At 43.0% G+C, this 17,625-nt stretch overlaps 1 protein-coding gene across 1 annotated transcript in view; it reads left to right on the top strand.

Moving 5' to 3' along the window:
• Positions 1-11,366, top strand: part of LOC120910431 (cadherin-23-like) — a 299,339-nt gene extending 287,973 nt beyond the window's left edge. The window contains exon 10 of the mRNA XM_040322191.1: positions 11,178-11,366. Coding sequence (XP_040178125.1) covers positions 11,178-11,366 — 189 coding nt within the window. The remainder of the gene's footprint in view (positions 1-11,177) is intronic.
• The last annotated feature ends 6,259 nt before the right edge of the window (positions 11,367-17,625 follow it).

The raw sequence follows: 17,625 nt of genomic DNA, 5'->3' as shown, positions 1-17,625 counted from the left end.
GCCACCTGATCCAAACAACAATTGAAATCTCCCAACACGAGCAGCGGAGCCTCCGGCCTACCGTCCAAAAAAGAGAGGAGGAGCCGGAGCACCACTGCCGTGAAGGGCGGGGGAATGTAAACGCATGCTATGACACAGATTAAGGTACCGATTTTACAGTGAACAAATACATAGCGGCCCTCTGGATCTATGACACTTGCAATCTCCTGAAAATCCACTGCATTATGCACCAGTACACTCACCCCTCTCGAAAAGGAGGTGTGTGTAGAGTGATACGCCTTACCCACCCATTTGTATTTCAGGAAGCACACGGTCTCCGCCGTTAAGTGAGTCTCCTGAAAGCAAATCACCCCTGGCAAATACTTCTTTAAGCACATAAACAACATTGTACGTTTTAGTGGTGAATGCATACCCCTCACGTTCCATGAAACAATAGGCACTTTAGCCATGAGAGTCCTCCACTAAAATCATATAGCTATACACTGGTGAGCATAAATACACATTCTGGTCCCATGACTGGGCAGGCAGACCCACCCCCAGGACTGTCCACATCTGTATACTACCTTGCAAAAGGGCCAAAGGCCTAAGTCTCGTGCGATGTACCTCTTTCCACGAATGGTAACTGAAAAAGTAATAGAAATTAATGTAACCTTTGGACCAAACTGGCCCCAAATATCCACGTACCACCAACAGGGCAGATACAACTCTTTTTGCGATTACTTGTCGACTGACACTGTTCGCATTAACCATCAGCATAGCACACTTTTTGTTGAGAGCATCTCTCCTCACATCTTGCTGCCACTTATCATGTCCCCCGGCCAAGAGGGAAAAGAAAGAACCAAAAAAAAAAAAGGAGGAAATGAATCATCCTATATGGAGCACAAAAGTCTGAAAAGGGAGATCAATAGGTAAAAAGTAGGGGCTCCCCCCTAAACAGGATCAACTCAGACATTCTCATTTGTGCAGGATAGGTGCCCAAAGGCAAACAACAAACCTCCCACCCCAGTCTCAGGGCTCACTCTCCTTCCTCCTGCGCTCGTCTTTGTAAGGATTGTTCATTGCGATCCAGCCATGACATGGCCTCCTTAGCGGATTAAAAAAATTGGGCTTGGCCCCTAACCACTACTCTGAGCTTCGCAGGGTATAGCATGGCGTAGGGAAGTTGCAGGTTTCGCAGCCGTCGCTTCACATCAAGGAATTTCGCCCTGCGCCTCTGCACCTCTTGTGAGAAATCCAGATAGAAGGACACCCGCACTCCATTATATTGAATATTGGCTCGTTCCCGGGCCTGGCGGAGCACTGCCTCCCTGTCACAGTAGTGAAGTAGTTTAGCCAGGATAGATCTGGGGGGGCCCCCCTGTTGCGGTGGGCGCGAAGGGACTCTGTGGGCCCGCTCCACCGCAAAGAACGGTGACAGTGTTTTTTTGCCAAAAAGTTCCAATAGCCAGTTCTCTACAAACGTGGTGGGGTCCTTGCCCTCCACCCTCTCCAGTAGGCCCACTATGCGGACGTTATTTCGTCTGAGACGGTTCTCCATATCTTCTACACGGTCATAAGCCTCCCTTGCCATCTGCAAAGCAGCCCTGGTATCCTGGGCCATGGGGTGCATCTGGTCCTCCACCTCACTGACCCTGCTTTCCACCGCAGTGGTGCGTTCACGAATTTCTTGCATATCCTGCCGCAGCAGGCCAAACTGTTCCTTAATGGTGTCAACAGAGGCCGTGCATTTGTTCACAGCTTGTAATATGTCCGCCAGCGTGGGCTGCACTGCAGTCGCGGCCTGTGGTGCATCGGCCTGGCCGCCATCTGGCCTGGAGCCGGCCTGATCCCCATCTACCTCCTCTCCCCAATGCAGCTGGGCAGTGTCTTCCTGCATAGCAGGCCCGGCCTGGTGTGCGTCCCCAGAGCGGGACGGTTGTTCCTGTCCCCCAGCCCCCGACAGTTTTTGGGCATAATAAAGCATGTCCTTAGGGGGGTCTTTGCCCGAGGCCTTGACCTGCTTACTGTGCTTGGGCCCCGATTTCTCCGCTCCACGAGGCGTCCCCTTCACAGCGCGGCGGCGCCATCTTGGATCTCCGGCCCTGCGGTCTCTCCTTGTCCTTTGCGGGTCATCCCCCTGGTACAGAGTGCCGGTGGTGGTACCGCTGTGATCCCGGTGTCGTCAGCTGCCAGCATAGGGTGGTTGCGGATCGAGATTTTGGCCGGGGGAGGATCGTTACCGGATCACCGCTGGGAGCTGTGAGAGACGCGTCCTCTCACATGCCTGTCTTGGCCACGCCCCCAGAGGGCTCATGTCTAGTAATTTTTGCATGTACATGACCTCACGATGATTGTTTAATTTTAATTGTTTATCATTATTCATTTTTTATTTCACAATTTCACATCAATTGTTTATACTGTTTAGCGCAACTTTTTTTTTCTCCTTATAAATGTACATGTCAAATGGCATTTGGGGGTAATTGGTAGACAGCAACTTTTATAAAGAGAGAAATACCATACAATAACAAAGTAGCTCTTTCAACAAGCGGGTATCCACTTAATTATAAATATAAATTGAATACAGTAAATGCTGTGTTAGCTACAGTTTTCATTTAATTATTTCAGTCTTACTACTACAGTTTTCATTTAATTATTTCAGTCTTACTACTTTAGAATAGTGTGCTGGTGAGCGTTTTGTCGTGGACTTGGGTGTTAAAAAGGTTGCTGCCTGACAGAGAATTCTGTAAAGGTTTTATAGCACATAAATGCTCTTTTCCACCACGCCACCATTACCTGCCGTCTGTTTGGGTTGTAATTTTTTTATAGTGTCTTGCTTTTTCCAGTCATAAATCTGTGAAACTAGAATAAGATTGTAGAGATTCCAGCACTAAACTGCTAGGATTAAGATCTAGTTTAAAACACCAAAGAGGAATCGCTCATACAGTAATTCTACTGTAATGACCATTAACTGATTAAGATTTTTTTTTGCTTTTATTAACATGTTTATTTTAGACAAGGAAACAAAGAGCATTTGATGTATGTCTAGCATGTTATCATCAGCTGCTCTGGTTCCTCCACACTCACTATCATCAGAGGGTTGCCCCTCCTATGTGCAGTTTATCCAACACTCCTCTCACAGGACACACACAGGTGTCGCAACATGAAAAAATAAGGGGGATTCACTATAGTATAACATCTTTTTATGTTTATTCAAATATAAAAGCTCAATCCAATCCTACTCGCATTAAATGGTGCTACACCTTGAACCAAGAAGTATACGTAGTAAAATCCATTACAGTATGTCCCGCGGTAAAGCAAATAGTAGTTTGTGCATACCACTCTCAATGGTTGCTTTCTGCTCTTTCCCGGGTGTATAGAGACGTCGCTTCTGAATGTAGGTTGCATGATGACATCACCTCTAGGAACATACAAATGCGTTTCATCACATGGACATTTTTAAAGGGCATCTTTTTTATATTTTCATTAGTATTGAGGTAACAGGCTGTACATTGCCCTTATGCCGCCTACACACGATCGGTCAATCCGATGAGAATGGTCTGATGGACCGTTTTGATCGGATCAAACCGATCGTGTGTGGGCCCCATCGGTTAATTATCCATCGGTTAAATTTAAAACAAGTTTAAAAAATTTTAACCAATGGATAATTAACCGATGGGGCCCACACACGATCGGTTTTATCTGATCAAACCGGTCCATCAGACCGTTCTCATAGGATTGACCGATCGTGTGTACGCAGCATAAGGGCAATGTACAGCCTGTTACCTCAATACTAATGAAAATATAAAAAAGATGCCCTTTAAAAATGTCCATGTGATGAAACGCATTGGTATGTTCCTAGAGGTGATGTAGCCAATACACCTCCTCCTCCTAGGCATCCAATAGGATCACCTGACCTTTCAGCCAATCGGGAAACGGGTATCAGACCCACACTTCCTGATTGATGAAGAGGATATTTTCTGTTAGAAAAGTGCATATTCATTTGCTTTTCTAACACACCTGGGTGGGCTCTGAGCGCAATATTGTATGCCACAAGTCCACAGTATTTTGAAGCCTATGGCTCTAATCAGGTGCTTCAAAAAACACCCCACCTCTGTAACTCATGCGCCTGGCGTCCTGAAAGGGGCCGGAAGCATGAATAGGGGGTGGCGGCAGCGGCCATGGATAGATTCATGCTATGCATGAATCTATCCATTACTCATATAGGGGGTGGCTTGGATAGAGGAGGCGGCGCCCATGTGCCCTTAATCAGGGTTCAAGTCCTGCGGGAACGCGTGGAAACTGAGTTCCTGCACTTTTTTTACAGCAGGAACGCAGTTCCCTTTGCAGGACTAGAGCAGCCAAGCCACCTGAGCCAATCCTTCACTGAGCGGCGATGCCCAGCTCGAGTCACTGTCAGGGGAAGGCGAACCTAAGTAATCTTTTCTGTTACTGGCCGCTTCCTGTATATGGATTCATCGGGTAGTGTGCGGGAGTTACATGGGGTACATGTGAAGCACTCTGACCAAACCCCATCTAGGATTGGCAGGGGTTAGGCCTCCTACATATACCCACGGTCAGCCTGCTGGGGGAGGAGTTGCCGGCTGGGTGAACTGAAGGATGGAGTGCTAGACTGTCGTGCTGGAGGAACACCCTCATTTGAGGGGGGAGTGGATTTAGCGGAGGAGCGCAGGAGCTGGGAGGGAGCCTCTCCTTACAAGGTCATGGAGAGTTGTCCTAGAACAGGAGCTAGGAGAGGTAGTTGGTCTGCACGGTCCGGAGTGAGTCTTTCAGGAAGGATCCAGGGCAGGAGTCGATGAGTGAAAGCAGAGTGGAGATCTGGAAGAGGCACGCCAGGGGAGCTGGGTGTAGAGACTGTGGAGTTTGTGTCAAATCGATGCAGCCATGAGGGCGGGCAGGATTTGCAAGTTGGTCTTGCTGGAATCAGTAGTCCTTCATCAAATATCCTCTTCAGATAATTTTTGCAGCCATAAAAGGGGTACTGCAGGAACATCAATTGAAACTACTAGGACTTATTCAGAGTGGGCCCTAATCAGCTGAAGATGGTGGGGCAGGAGTACTAAGGCTGTGACAGAAAGTGATGTGCAGGAGGGGAAGTGTGCTAAGGTAAAAGTCTGCAGGGAGAGTGCAGAGGCAGGAAATGTTCTGAGGAAAAAGTCTGTCAAGATTAGGGTCCGCCATTTTGTCCTATCTTAAAGGTGTAATGTATTATCTGAACAAGTGGGACACATCAATTGATATAAAAAATGCAAGTATCAATTCATCCTATAGGCATCCCATATCCCTTTTCGCCAACAAAGTTAATCCCCTAATAAAATAACAAAAAAACAAGTAAAATACTTTTTTTATTGACTGAAAGATTGTGTCTAATGAATCTCTGGTAGCAGGGTGATATCAGTTGATGTAGTAATTAGTAGCAACCACACCGCTACACATATTGTATAGCTTATATTTAAAAATTGCTGTTTACCTTGTTATTTGGTTAAACATCCTATAAAAATTTTACTCAGCTTCCCCCTTCTATGCGATGTTAAGGAAGTGGCGGGGAAAGTATGTTTACCATAATTAACCCTGTCTGTATTAAGCTGGAAAATCGTCATTATCAGTTGTAAACTATATGTACAGTATACACCTGCTGTCCTGCCCAAGGGTTAAAGTGAGGGTAAACCCTTGTTTTTTAAAATTATTTTTTGTATTTAAAATAATAAACATATCATACTTACTGTGCAATTAATTTTCCATGGTGTGGCCCCAATGACTGTCTTCTGGGGTCCCCAAGGGCGCTCGCTCCTTGCATCTGTAAACCCCCTGGGAGAAGCACTCTCCCTGGGGGTTACCTTGCGGGCATGCTCCTAAGCAGTGGAGGCCCTTCCATAGGGGCGCCCGGGCGCCGCCCCCCCCTCCTGTAGTCACAAAAAAAAAGAAAACGGGCCCTTTAAGAATTTTTATTTTGCTTAAAATGTCGTTTACTTTTTACTAACTGCAGTGATGGCGGCCGTCAATAGAGGGCGCTGCAGCGCCACCCCCTCTCGCAAATAACATACATTTATGTATTGCATTGCGTGAATGTATGTTATTGTTGCCAGCTGCCTGGTCTATTCAAATAGCCGGACATTGGGCGCCGGCTATCTGAATAACGGCAGCTGGTTGGCTGTGCGGAAGTGCCTTTACGAGTACAGCCCCTCGGCTCCTGGATGTCTTATCCTCGGAACGTAGATGGGCTGCGTCCCTTGGATAAGACTGCTGGCCGTCCCAGCCAATCAGGTTCACCGATTCTAGTTACCGGTAACCCGATTGGCTGAAGCATCATCGAGGGTGGGAGAGGACATTGAGGGACAAGGAAGCAGAAAGGTAAGTGCATTTTACAGGGCACAGAAGCGAGAAAGGGCACATTGGCATCAATGGGTACAGTGGTGACAAAGGGCACAGTGATGACAAAGGGCACAGTGGCATGCACAGTGGTGACACAGGGCACAGTGGTGACAATGGGCACAGTGGCATCAATTAAAGGGCACAGTGACATGCACAGTGACAACATTGGGCACAGTGGTGACACAGGGTGACAATGGGCACAGTGGCAACAATTAAAGGGCACAGTGACATGCACAGTGGTAACAATGGGCACAGTGGCGACAATTCAAGGGCACAGTGGTGACAGTTGGCACAGTGGTGACAATTGAGGGGCACAGTGGCTGCGTTTCATGGCATGGCACAGTGGTGACAATTGATGGCACAGTGGCTGCGTTTGATGGCATGGCACAGTGACTGCATTTGATGGCATGGCACAGTGGCTGCGTTTGATGGCATGGCACAGTGACTGTGTTTGATGGCATGGCACAGTGGTGCGAATTGATGGCATAGTGACTGCATTTGATGGCACAGTGGTGATAATTGATGGCACAGTGGATGTGTTTGTTGGCATGGCACAATGATGACAATTGATGGCACAGTGGCTGCGTTTGATGGCATGGCACAGTGGTGACAATTGATGGCACAGTGGCTGCGTTTGATGGCATGGCACAGTGGTGCGAATTGATGGCATATTGACTGCATTTGATGGCATGGCACAGTGGTGACAATTGATGGCACAGTGGCTGCGTTTGATGGCATGGCACATTGGTGACAATTGATGGCACAGTGGCTGCGTTTGATGGCATGGCACAGTGGCTGCATTTGATGACATGGCACAGTGGTGACAATTGATGGCACAGTGGCTGCGTTTGATGGCATGGCACAGTGGTGACAATTGATGGCTGCATTTGATGGGCACAATGAGGCTGCAATTTTTTTTTTTTTTTGTTTGTGCCCCCCCAAAAATTTTGAGCACCCGCCACCACTGCTTCTGAGTCCAGCATTTGAGTCCATAGACATAGAATGCCCGACTCGGCCCCGCCCCCGCCACCCGCATCATTGGATTTGATTGACAGCAGAGGGAGCTAGTGGCTGTGCTGCTATCAAACTATCCAATCAAGAGCCGAGAACCAAGGAGAGAAAGGTACAGCGCACCTCTGAGGGAACAAACAGGCTCAGGTGAGTAAAACGGGGGGAGGGGGCTGGGGGTCGGTCACTGTCAGAAGTTTTTTCACCTTAATACGCAAGGGTTTACAGCCTCTTTAAATACATAAAGACTTAGATGGTATTAGATTGTATGCTATTGCGCATAAAAGAAATATATTTTGTATGTACTGTTAACTTTGCGAATGTGAACACATAATAAACAAATGGTGAATGTTTCTTACGTTTTCCCTTAGCTATCCAAACCTAAAAGTAAAAAAAAAAGTTTGGGCTTTAGATAAATCTTAACCTTCAAACTGCACAGCAAAAAAGGATTTACATTTTCATTTCAGCTCAGCTCACCCTGCTCCCTCTTCCCAGCAGTGACTTGGCAGCTTTCTAATGTGCAATGTAAACACAGAGCCAGTGCACAGGAGGATGGAAAAGAGCAGATTGCTGAGACTAGACATAAATGATTTCTTTTTTTAGGCTCCATTCACACTTGGAAATGGGCCGTTACCGATTTATATGTGGGAGACCCAGCAGGAGTCTCCAGTGATTAGCTGTGGGTGGCAGCCCCATTGAAACCAAAGGGAGGCTGACAGCTTCTGCAGCTAATCGCTGCCGCTTGCATGCAATCTCCCATAAAGCAACTACCTGCGACGATTGGCCCTTGATGCAGACTGAAAGCGGTGAAACCTGGCAGGTGTCCCAATACCTCACCCTTCTATCCAAAACTTTAAAGAGCTGCAGTTCAGATTTATATTTGCAGTTTCCTCATAATGATAATTGATCTCTCATCTTTAAAATATGCAGCCTCATGGCTTTGTGCGAGAAATACAGCTTTATAACTAAAGCCCATTGTCCTGGTGGGTCTGGGACAAAAAAATGTATTTATAGTAAACCAGGCCTGTTCATAGTTCTGTCTTATAGAAGTATAAACATGCTTCTTATTCTCTGTAGCAGAAGGATGGAACTTTAACATATAATTATTCAGCATATAGAAAGAATAACTTGTTACACATTTGACGTGTTGAATTGTAAGTCTTGTTAACTTGTTGCCCATTTTCACTGGCAAGTTTTACACCCGCAGAGCACTTGAAGCACTAGTTCTAGTTAACACTTTTCTAATTTGTTGAAAATTTCCATGGTAAGTCTCTAGCAAGATCAAAGTTGCAGTGGTGAGTTTACAGCAAGAGCTCTGCAAGTCTACAGCATGAAAATTCAGCCACAGTGATGTGGTGGGATGACTATTGGACAACATAACTGTACCAGAACTTTCAGCAGACTTGCAGAGCATTTGCAAAGAAAGTTGAACTAGAGTCATGCAATACGGACTTACTACAATTGTGCAACAAACTTGTGAAGCCTGGCATGTCTAGAAATAGCTTAGCAAGTCATTTTCAAACTTGCCGCTCAATTACTTGCTATCTGGGGTCCCAAAATACTTTAGCCTGAAATTTCTTTGTAATCTCTGCACATAATTTGTCATCATGGTGTCATGGCTGGGCTCTACCCTCCCTTCTTAGAGCTCAGCTGTCCGTTAGTTGCCAGCACTCATCATTCCACAGTACCTCACATGGTGATCATTTCATGCTTATTAGCCAGCCCCTTCTGGCTATTTAAAATGCCTGGTTCATTTCTCTTATGCCTTTGCCTTGGTCAACATATCTGAAGATTCTCTGCTGTGTTCCTGTTAAAGACTTGTCTGGCTGATGTCCCTTCTGGCTCCTGAACCTGTTTGCTGTCTCCAACTATGCTGATCTCTGGCTTCCTGATTAACTGGCTTGCACTGACTACCCGCTTTGATTACCGAACCCTGGCTATGGTTTGACTACGCTTACAATTTTTACCATTTTTACCACTATATTAAAAGGTGTGATTTTAACTGTATTTTCTGTCTCCCTCTGATTCATGGTTCCTGACAGTAGGCGAAGGCCATGAATTCAGAGGATTCAGGCAATCCACCTAGTGGTAATATTTTTGAAAGATTGAATGAGCAGGATCACCACATAGATCAGTTTGCCATAGTGTTACAGACACTCCTGATTCGCACTGCTCACCTGAATCCTTCCACTGTGGCTCTTCTGGTCCAAACGTGGGAAAGGGTGTCCCTGCTGCTGCTCCAGTCTCTGTGCAGGCACCTGCCTCAAATATTACCTTTTTAAGAGGTATGCCTGGTTCCGCTCTGCTTCCCCAGCGATTTGGCGGTGATCCAGTTCAATGCAGAGGGTTTCTCAAACACTTTGGGATATGCTTTGAGATGCTGCCCCAGGCGTTCCCCATGGACAGAAGCAAAGTAGACTTCATCATTTCTTTGCTTTCTGATAGCCTTGGCTTGGGCAAACCCTCTAAGGGAGACGCAAAAATTGTCCTGAGTTACCCAGTGTTTGTAGCTTCCTTTAAAAGGGTATTTGATGTTCCCGCTCACTCCACTTTTGCTGCCAAGAGCCTCGATGTCCATCAAACAAAGTACAAGAACTGTTGCTGATTACACCATTGAATTCCATACCCTGGCAGCAGAAGTCACTTGAAATAATGAGGCCCTCGTGGCTGCTTTTTCTTATGATCTCTCCGATAACATCAAAGATGAGAATAGCAGCCCGAGACATACCTACAGATGGAGAGAAGTTGATCACGTTTACCATTCTGATTGACTTCAGACTCCAGACTCCGAGAGAGAGCTTCCTTTAAGGAGTGCTTGCAGAAGCCTCCTGTAGGTACGGATTTGCCGTCCCACCCTTGCCTCCCTCACCTCCCATGCCTTCTGGTACCGCATCTGTCAGTGAAATAGAACCTATGCAGTTGGGCTTCACATGTCTTTCTGCGGAGGAGAGGGCCTTTAGGAGGAGGGAGAGATTGTGCCTTTATTGTGGGCAGTCATTTGATGGTTTGACAGTTTGGTTGACAGCAAACGCAAATAAGACATTTAGCATTCCCGGCATTGCCAGAAATAAAAAAAATCTATGAAACTGTTAAATCAATGAGTTTATTTCTCCTTTATTATGTTTAATATTATTTGTACTTTGTTATTGGATCAATGTTGCCAATTGGATGTCTTATTTTATTTTGTATACTATGTTCATACTGTCACTATAAATAATTAAAAATAAAATACATTTTTTGATGTGTTAATGATATAGCTGCATTTTATATCCGCCTGAAGTTGAGCTTTAATGCCCAACTCTTGGAAAATTTAAAAAATCACCCTTGCAGTGGGGCCCCCCTGCACTGTAATGATTAATTGCTAGTTTAATCTAGGGGAAGAGGATTAGGGTGTAAATACTTACCTTATTCTTCATTCCAGCAGACTCCCTCTAGTGCTGTGACCGCATCCAGAAATGCACTACTAATTCTGAACATCCATAGTTTGCGATTATCTCAATACCTGGTAAAGAATAATGGCAGTAGTTTAAGTGCAGAGTGTTGTGTGGTAAGCCACAGCAAATAACCAAGAACCATTTTCGGTTTGTCTAATTACACCAAATGGATGTAACCAGATTATGTGTGTTGCAGTGGGCTCCTGATAAATGGTTGTAACCAGATTATGTGCAGGGGGCTCCTGATATAACATGTGTCACAATACTTATATAGAGGGGCTTGCAATAGCATACATACGGCTAACATTTTCTACTTACAATACAACTATTATTTTTTAATGTTGTGATCTATATTTTGACTTTTAGCTGTTTGCAAACGAAAGTGTTTCAGACCATGTGGGATTTTCAAAAGTGAAGATTAACCTGATCAATGAGAATGACAACCGCCCGATCTTCAGTCAGCCTCTATACAACATAACTCTGTATGAGAATGTCACCGTCGGGACCACTATTCTAAAAGTTATTGTGAGTAAAACATTTTTGTCCTACAAATGAGACCTCATCTGTGTTGTGTTAAAACTAGACTTACCTAGAATGTCTTGTATTGATCTACCTGTTACAGATTTAGATATTGTTTGCACTACTTATATGCCCTAATGCAAAACACAATACTGTACCACAGTGGAGAGTCCCCAAATGTGAAGGTCTGGTGTCTTAACATATCTTAAACAGTGGAGAAGAATTTTTGCTAGAAAATAATATTTTAAGCAATAGATAGCATAGATCCACTAAAGACCAAAGTTGTCAAACAAATGTGCCATCTTCCTATGACTAAGTGAAAACATAGACACAGGGGCGGTTGTGAATATAGTATACTTGGACTTTGCAAAAGCATGTGACACACACATGGCTAATGTATAAGGTAAAGTCTTATAAAATTCAGTTTGTAATTGAATAGAAAACTGTCTTAAAAAAATGTATTCAGAGAGTAGTGATTAATGATTCATACTCAGAATGGTCTAAGGTTACTAGTGGTGCCCCAAGGTTCAATGAATACTTTTTAGCTTATTTATAAATGATATAACATTTAGGATTAAAAGTACTATTTTTGTGTTTGCAGGTGACGCTAAACTATGTAGTGGAATAACGTCTTTACAGAATGTCTTTAAACTTACAAGCAGACTTTAAAGCAGTAGTAAACCATATACAAAATTAATAAAAAATTGTCCCCCTGGGTATTTTGTCATAGTGTGCTAGCATGCATGGCAAACTAGCACATTATGACAGACTTACCTGAAAACAAAGCCCTCCAGCAGCGTGCTGTCACCAATAAGGGTGCTTTCATCTTTACCCAGTCTTTTTTCAGGTTCGCTGATTTTGGTAATATGAATGGCCGAGCCGGCGATGATGTCACATGCATGTGCGCTGGAGTCGCTGTGTATGGCACGGCTCTGAGGGAACGGCATGGGTATGCCATTCCTTCAGAGCGCATTTGCCGGGGGACATCACCAGCTACATCTAAAGTAAATATTTACTGTATCTATAGGTAAGCCTTATTATAGGCTTACATATAGGTAAACATCATGCATGGGAATTTACTCCCACTTTAAAATAGAATTCTGGGCTTTTACTAACTATGCTTAAAAACACTACTTCCCTCTTCCTAACCCCTATACTAACTAACCTGTGTTAAAAAAAAAAAAAAAATTGTACCTATTTTTAGACCTTTTCATTCAGGTCACATGATCTCCCCTGTGTAAACCAGTGCTGGCTACAGGGGAGAGGAGAGAACTTTCAACAATGGCTGGTAATGCCTGAGCAAAGCTATGACATCACCCAAGAGCTTGCTGTGGCCCATCTGTTGTTGGCACTCCTATTTTCTCCCCTGCATCCACTGCTGCCTGACACAGCCAATTACATGAGTGGACAAAAGCAGGCTGAAAAAAAATATATTTTCCACACAGGTTAGTTGGTATAGGTGTTAGGAGGAGGGAGGAAGATTTTTTAAGCATAGGGTAGTACAAGCCCAGAATTCTACTTTTAATGCACTGTTTCAATTGGCAACTATGTGGCAGATGAGGTTTAACATTGATAGATGTAAAGTTCTGCACTTGGGAGCTATAAACACTCATACATCATACATTCTAGGAGGATAATGACTGGTCAATTGTTGAGAAGAATCTGGGTGTTCTGGTAAATAATAGACCTAATAATAGCATGCAATGCCGAGGTGCAGTTTCTAAAGCAAGCAATATACTTTCTTGTATTAAAAGAAGTTTAGACTCCAGAGAGAGAGACATCATTTTGCCCATATACAGATCATTTGTAAGACCTCATCTGGAATATGCAGTTCAGTGTTGGGCACCAGTTCTCAAAAATGATATTAGAGAACTGGAGAGTGCAGAAAAGGGCAACCAAACTGATAAGAGGCATGGAGGAGTTCAGCTATGAGGAATATTTAGCTGAACTTAATTTATTCTCTCTTGAGAAGAGGCAATAAGGGGGGAAATGATCACATGGTTAAATACAGAAGTGGTCCATATAGTGAACTTGGTGTAGACTTGCTCACTTTCAGATCATTACAAAGTGCAAGGGGAACTCTTTAGGTCTGGAAGAAAGGCAATTTAAAATCCAAATATCTAAAGGCTTCTTCCAAGCAAAAGCTGTGACAATGTGGAACAGACTCCCTCAAGAACTAGTTTTGGCCAGCTCAGTAGATTGCTTTAAAAAATAGCTGAAAGCATTCCTAAATATAACTGGGTATTAACATTTATATATCAAAACCCCAGGGGCGTTGATCCAGGGAATATCTGATTGCCTTGTGGGGTATCAGGAAGGAATTTACTTTTTCCCCTACTGGACTAGATTGTATCATGCTTTATAGGGATTTATTGCCTTCATCTGGATCGACTAGGTATAGGATTCTACATATGGAAGTTTTATTGTAAGAATTACTTTTTTTGATTACTACTACTAAAAGGATCTTCTGTTGTAGGTTAGGTGCATCTTCCATTTTTTTTAACATAAGATATACAAAATATCTTTATAAAATGTCCTGGATGAAGGCATTGTCTTATGCTATGGTTTTATGAACTAAAATGTAAATACCCATTGCTTGGGGGCACACTATAAAGGTTAATACATGAGGTGAAGGATCTGTAATTTATGTGAGGTTTTGTCCTCGGCATGGAAACTCTCAAATAGTGTTTCATTGTGTGGTGGGAGTCGGCTCTAAGAAGGGGGTCTGTCCACCAAAACCCGTAAGCCTTTCCACACCGTGGCCGTAGGGTCACCCGCCTTACCAGTTGGAGCATTGTATATGACAAGCCTGATTTCATTTCTACTTTTGTGAGTATAACGTTATGTGATTTTGATAAATGGTTATTTATGGTAATGCACTAGGCGTTTGTACCCTCCTGTGTACATTTTTGCAGTGTTTGGAAGGACTGCAAAGTCAGAAGAGGGGTGCATCATTGAAACCATTGCCTATCACAGTCCTGTTTGGGGAAATCCTGGGATTGAACGCTGGATGGTGTTTTTGTTTAATCTGTAATTTAGGATTAAATTAGCTAAGATTTTCTTTCACATGCTGTCTGTAATAACCACTGTTACTGTTCCAAGGGGAAATCGTAAAAAACATACAACGGTTCTAGTGTGTCTGTATTCTATCCAATACCAACAAAAGTTTTTGGCTGGACTTACATCATTTAAACTAAACTCCAGCCATACTTTCGGTCATGCACAGTTCACAAACTCCTCTCCTGTTCTAAAGTTGCTTACTCTGATTACACTGCACACTGTGAGCTCACAGTGCAACACTTAGCTCTTTCCTCCCCAGCCCAACAGTCCCTAGCCCCCCTTTTCATTTCAATTGCATTTAGGTGACGAGATAATGGGACAAGGGTAAGTGTGACACTCCCTGGTAGAGTTTTGCATGTCTAGGCAGCAAGCTTTTTGGAATTTCCAGAAATGCAGTCATGATCATTTCAAGCACAATCAATCCTAGCCATTCATAGTCTCTTGCAACTACTTCGGTTCATCTGCCCAAATAGTACTTATATTTCTTTACTTATTTTTCCCACTGTAAAACGTCCTATTTATTGAGTTGTGGCAGGTAATCGGAGTATACTGGAGGTCAGTTCCCTAAGCAATATCAGGTAAAATCTACAATGGCAGAGAGGTTACCCTTGCCCAAACCTATAATAATGCTTTATACTCAAACCTAATAGAAATGCAGTTCATTCATCAAAAATATTTCTTCAGGAAAAATCTTTTTTCTATTTTACAGCTCTCTGTGTGAATCAATGTATAAAATCAGTCCCTGTGTTGGAAAGGAGATACTAGATATTTTATGGCATTTTTTCCAGAGACGAATGTCCAGGCTATTTATCAGCTACAAAATGGCTCAAGATGACATTAATTTAGGTTAACTCCATCGGCCATCATCAAGGCTGAATCTGACTATCGCAATCATACAATTTTTACATGCACAGATGGTTTAAGAGAGAAATGTATAAATTATATAGAAAGGTAGAGGGAAAAATAATAAAATGTAACTTTGATTTATTTACACTGCTACATCCACTTGGTTTCAGTATTCACTTCCATCTGTGAGGGCAGGACTAGTAAACAGCCAAAGAATAATGTAAATATGAAAAAATGTAGTCAGCTATTTGCACCAGCTGACTGGCATGAAAAAGCAAAAACAACCAGGTGAGATAGTGATTTGCCAATTAGGTCTTTCTGAAAGAATTGCTACAAGAAAAACAATTGCAACTGCACATGATGATGCAGGGTTTTAAAGCCTGAGCTTGTATCTGAGTCCACACAGATTTCTAATGCTCTGGACTTGTGATCAGTCTTAAACAGTTATGTATTTTAGTGTGATGCCAGCAGGTTATGTGGGCATAGGAAGGAACATACCTCCGAGCTGATCTCAGTGCATACTTGGGTTATTTTCCAAACCAGAACAAAGTGTAATGATAAAATGAAATACCTAAAGCAATACATCAGGTGTACACTACAGCATTAAAAAGATTTTCTAATGCCCTGTACACACGATCGGTTCGTCTGATGAAAACGGACCGATAGACCGTTTTCATCGGACAAACCCGATTGTGTGTGGGCCTCATCTTTTTTTTTTTTCATCGGTGAAAAAAAATAGAACCTGTTTTAAAATTGTCTGATGGTTAAAAAAACGATTAATAAAAAATGATCGTCTGTGGGGAAATCCATCGGTCAAACATCCACACATGCTCAGAATCAAGTCGACGTATGCTCGGAAGCATTGAACTTAATTTTTCTCTGCACATCATTGAGTTTTACGTCACCTCGTTGGACACGATCAGATTTTTAACTGATGGTGTGTAGGTAAGACTGATGAAAGTCAGCTTCATCGGATATCTGATGAAAAAATCAATCGGTCCGTTTTCATCGGATGAACCGATCGTGTATACGTGGCATAACTGGTGCATGTGGGTTATTGAAGAAATCAGCGTTGCCATCCTCCCATCTGCCAACAAGTATACAAATCTGAGACCTTCAATAGCTCCTTCTTAGGCCACGTACACACGATCGGTTAAACCGATCGTGTGTGGGCCCCATCGGTTATTTATCCATAGGTTAAAAAAAATCAATCTTGTTTTAAATTTAACCGATGGATACCTAACCGATAGAAAAAAAACGATCGTTTGTAGGCACTTTGTTTTTTTTTCGGCACGTCGTTGTGTTTTACGTCACCGCATTCTGACACCAATTAAATTGGTCCAGACCGTTTTCATCGGATGGACCGATCGTGTGTACAGGGCTTAAGTGTTAGTAAATCCACAATAGTAAAATCAGTCTGTATATGCAGTAAAGCATGCTTGTTATACTCCCTATGTAACCTAAGGGGGTTAATCCTCTGCATTGTTTAGAAAAGGCTGTTTAGTCCTGCCTTCTCTGATCCTCCCCTTCTTCCACTGTCCCCAATCAATCTCCTGATAAGAGCCTTTGGTGGCACTCTGCACATGCTCACCTTGGTGTCTATTGCTAGAGAGTTGTTTCTTTTTATTGGTAGGTTGATTGTATTCAGCACTGTCCAGACAGAGGGTCAAGGGACTTGCATCCCATAGGATAGTCTGAGTAGAATGAAAACTCCTACAAGCTTTAACCAGACACTGATGTAAGTCAATGGCTGCTATATACAGTTGATGAGAAAAGGTATTTAGTAGTTTAAATGTACTAATTATATGCCAAATATGGTAAAGGAGGAGAAAAGAAGACATGAATTGGAACTTCTTCCTTTGGGTGACGTTCCACTTTAAAATGACAGTTTTGTGAAAAAAATAAAAAATTAATTACTTAATTTTTCATTTTTTTTTAGCAACACTTCAAAATACTCACCTTGCTTCTTACTAAATAGATTGGAGTGTCTGCTTTCCAAAAATGGATCACTTTGGTGGTGTCTGTTCTACTATTTTATGGCCTGAAGAAATTAAATAAGCAGTTAGAACATCAGAGTTGATAACATTCAAATATATATACTATATACATAGTTACATAGTTAGTTACATAGTTACATAGTTAGTCAGGTTGAAAAAAGACACAAGTCCATCCAGTTCAACCTCAAAAAAATAAACAAACAAAATAAAAAACACAATACAATCCCATACACCCAACTCCATACCCACAGTTGATCCAGAGGAAGGCAAAAAACCCCAGCAGAGCATGATCCAATTTGCTACAGCAGGGGAAAAAATTCCTTCCTGATCCCCCGAGAGGCAATCGGATTTACCCTGGATCAACTTTACCTACAAATCTTAGTACTCAGTTA

This window comes from Rana temporaria, chromosome 8 (assembly GCF_905171775.1).
Source record: "Rana temporaria chromosome 8, aRanTem1.1, whole genome shotgun sequence".
NCBI lineage: Eukaryota > Metazoa > Chordata > Amphibia > Anura > Ranidae > Rana > Rana temporaria.
This window is presented reverse-complemented; position numbering and strand designations above follow the sequence as displayed.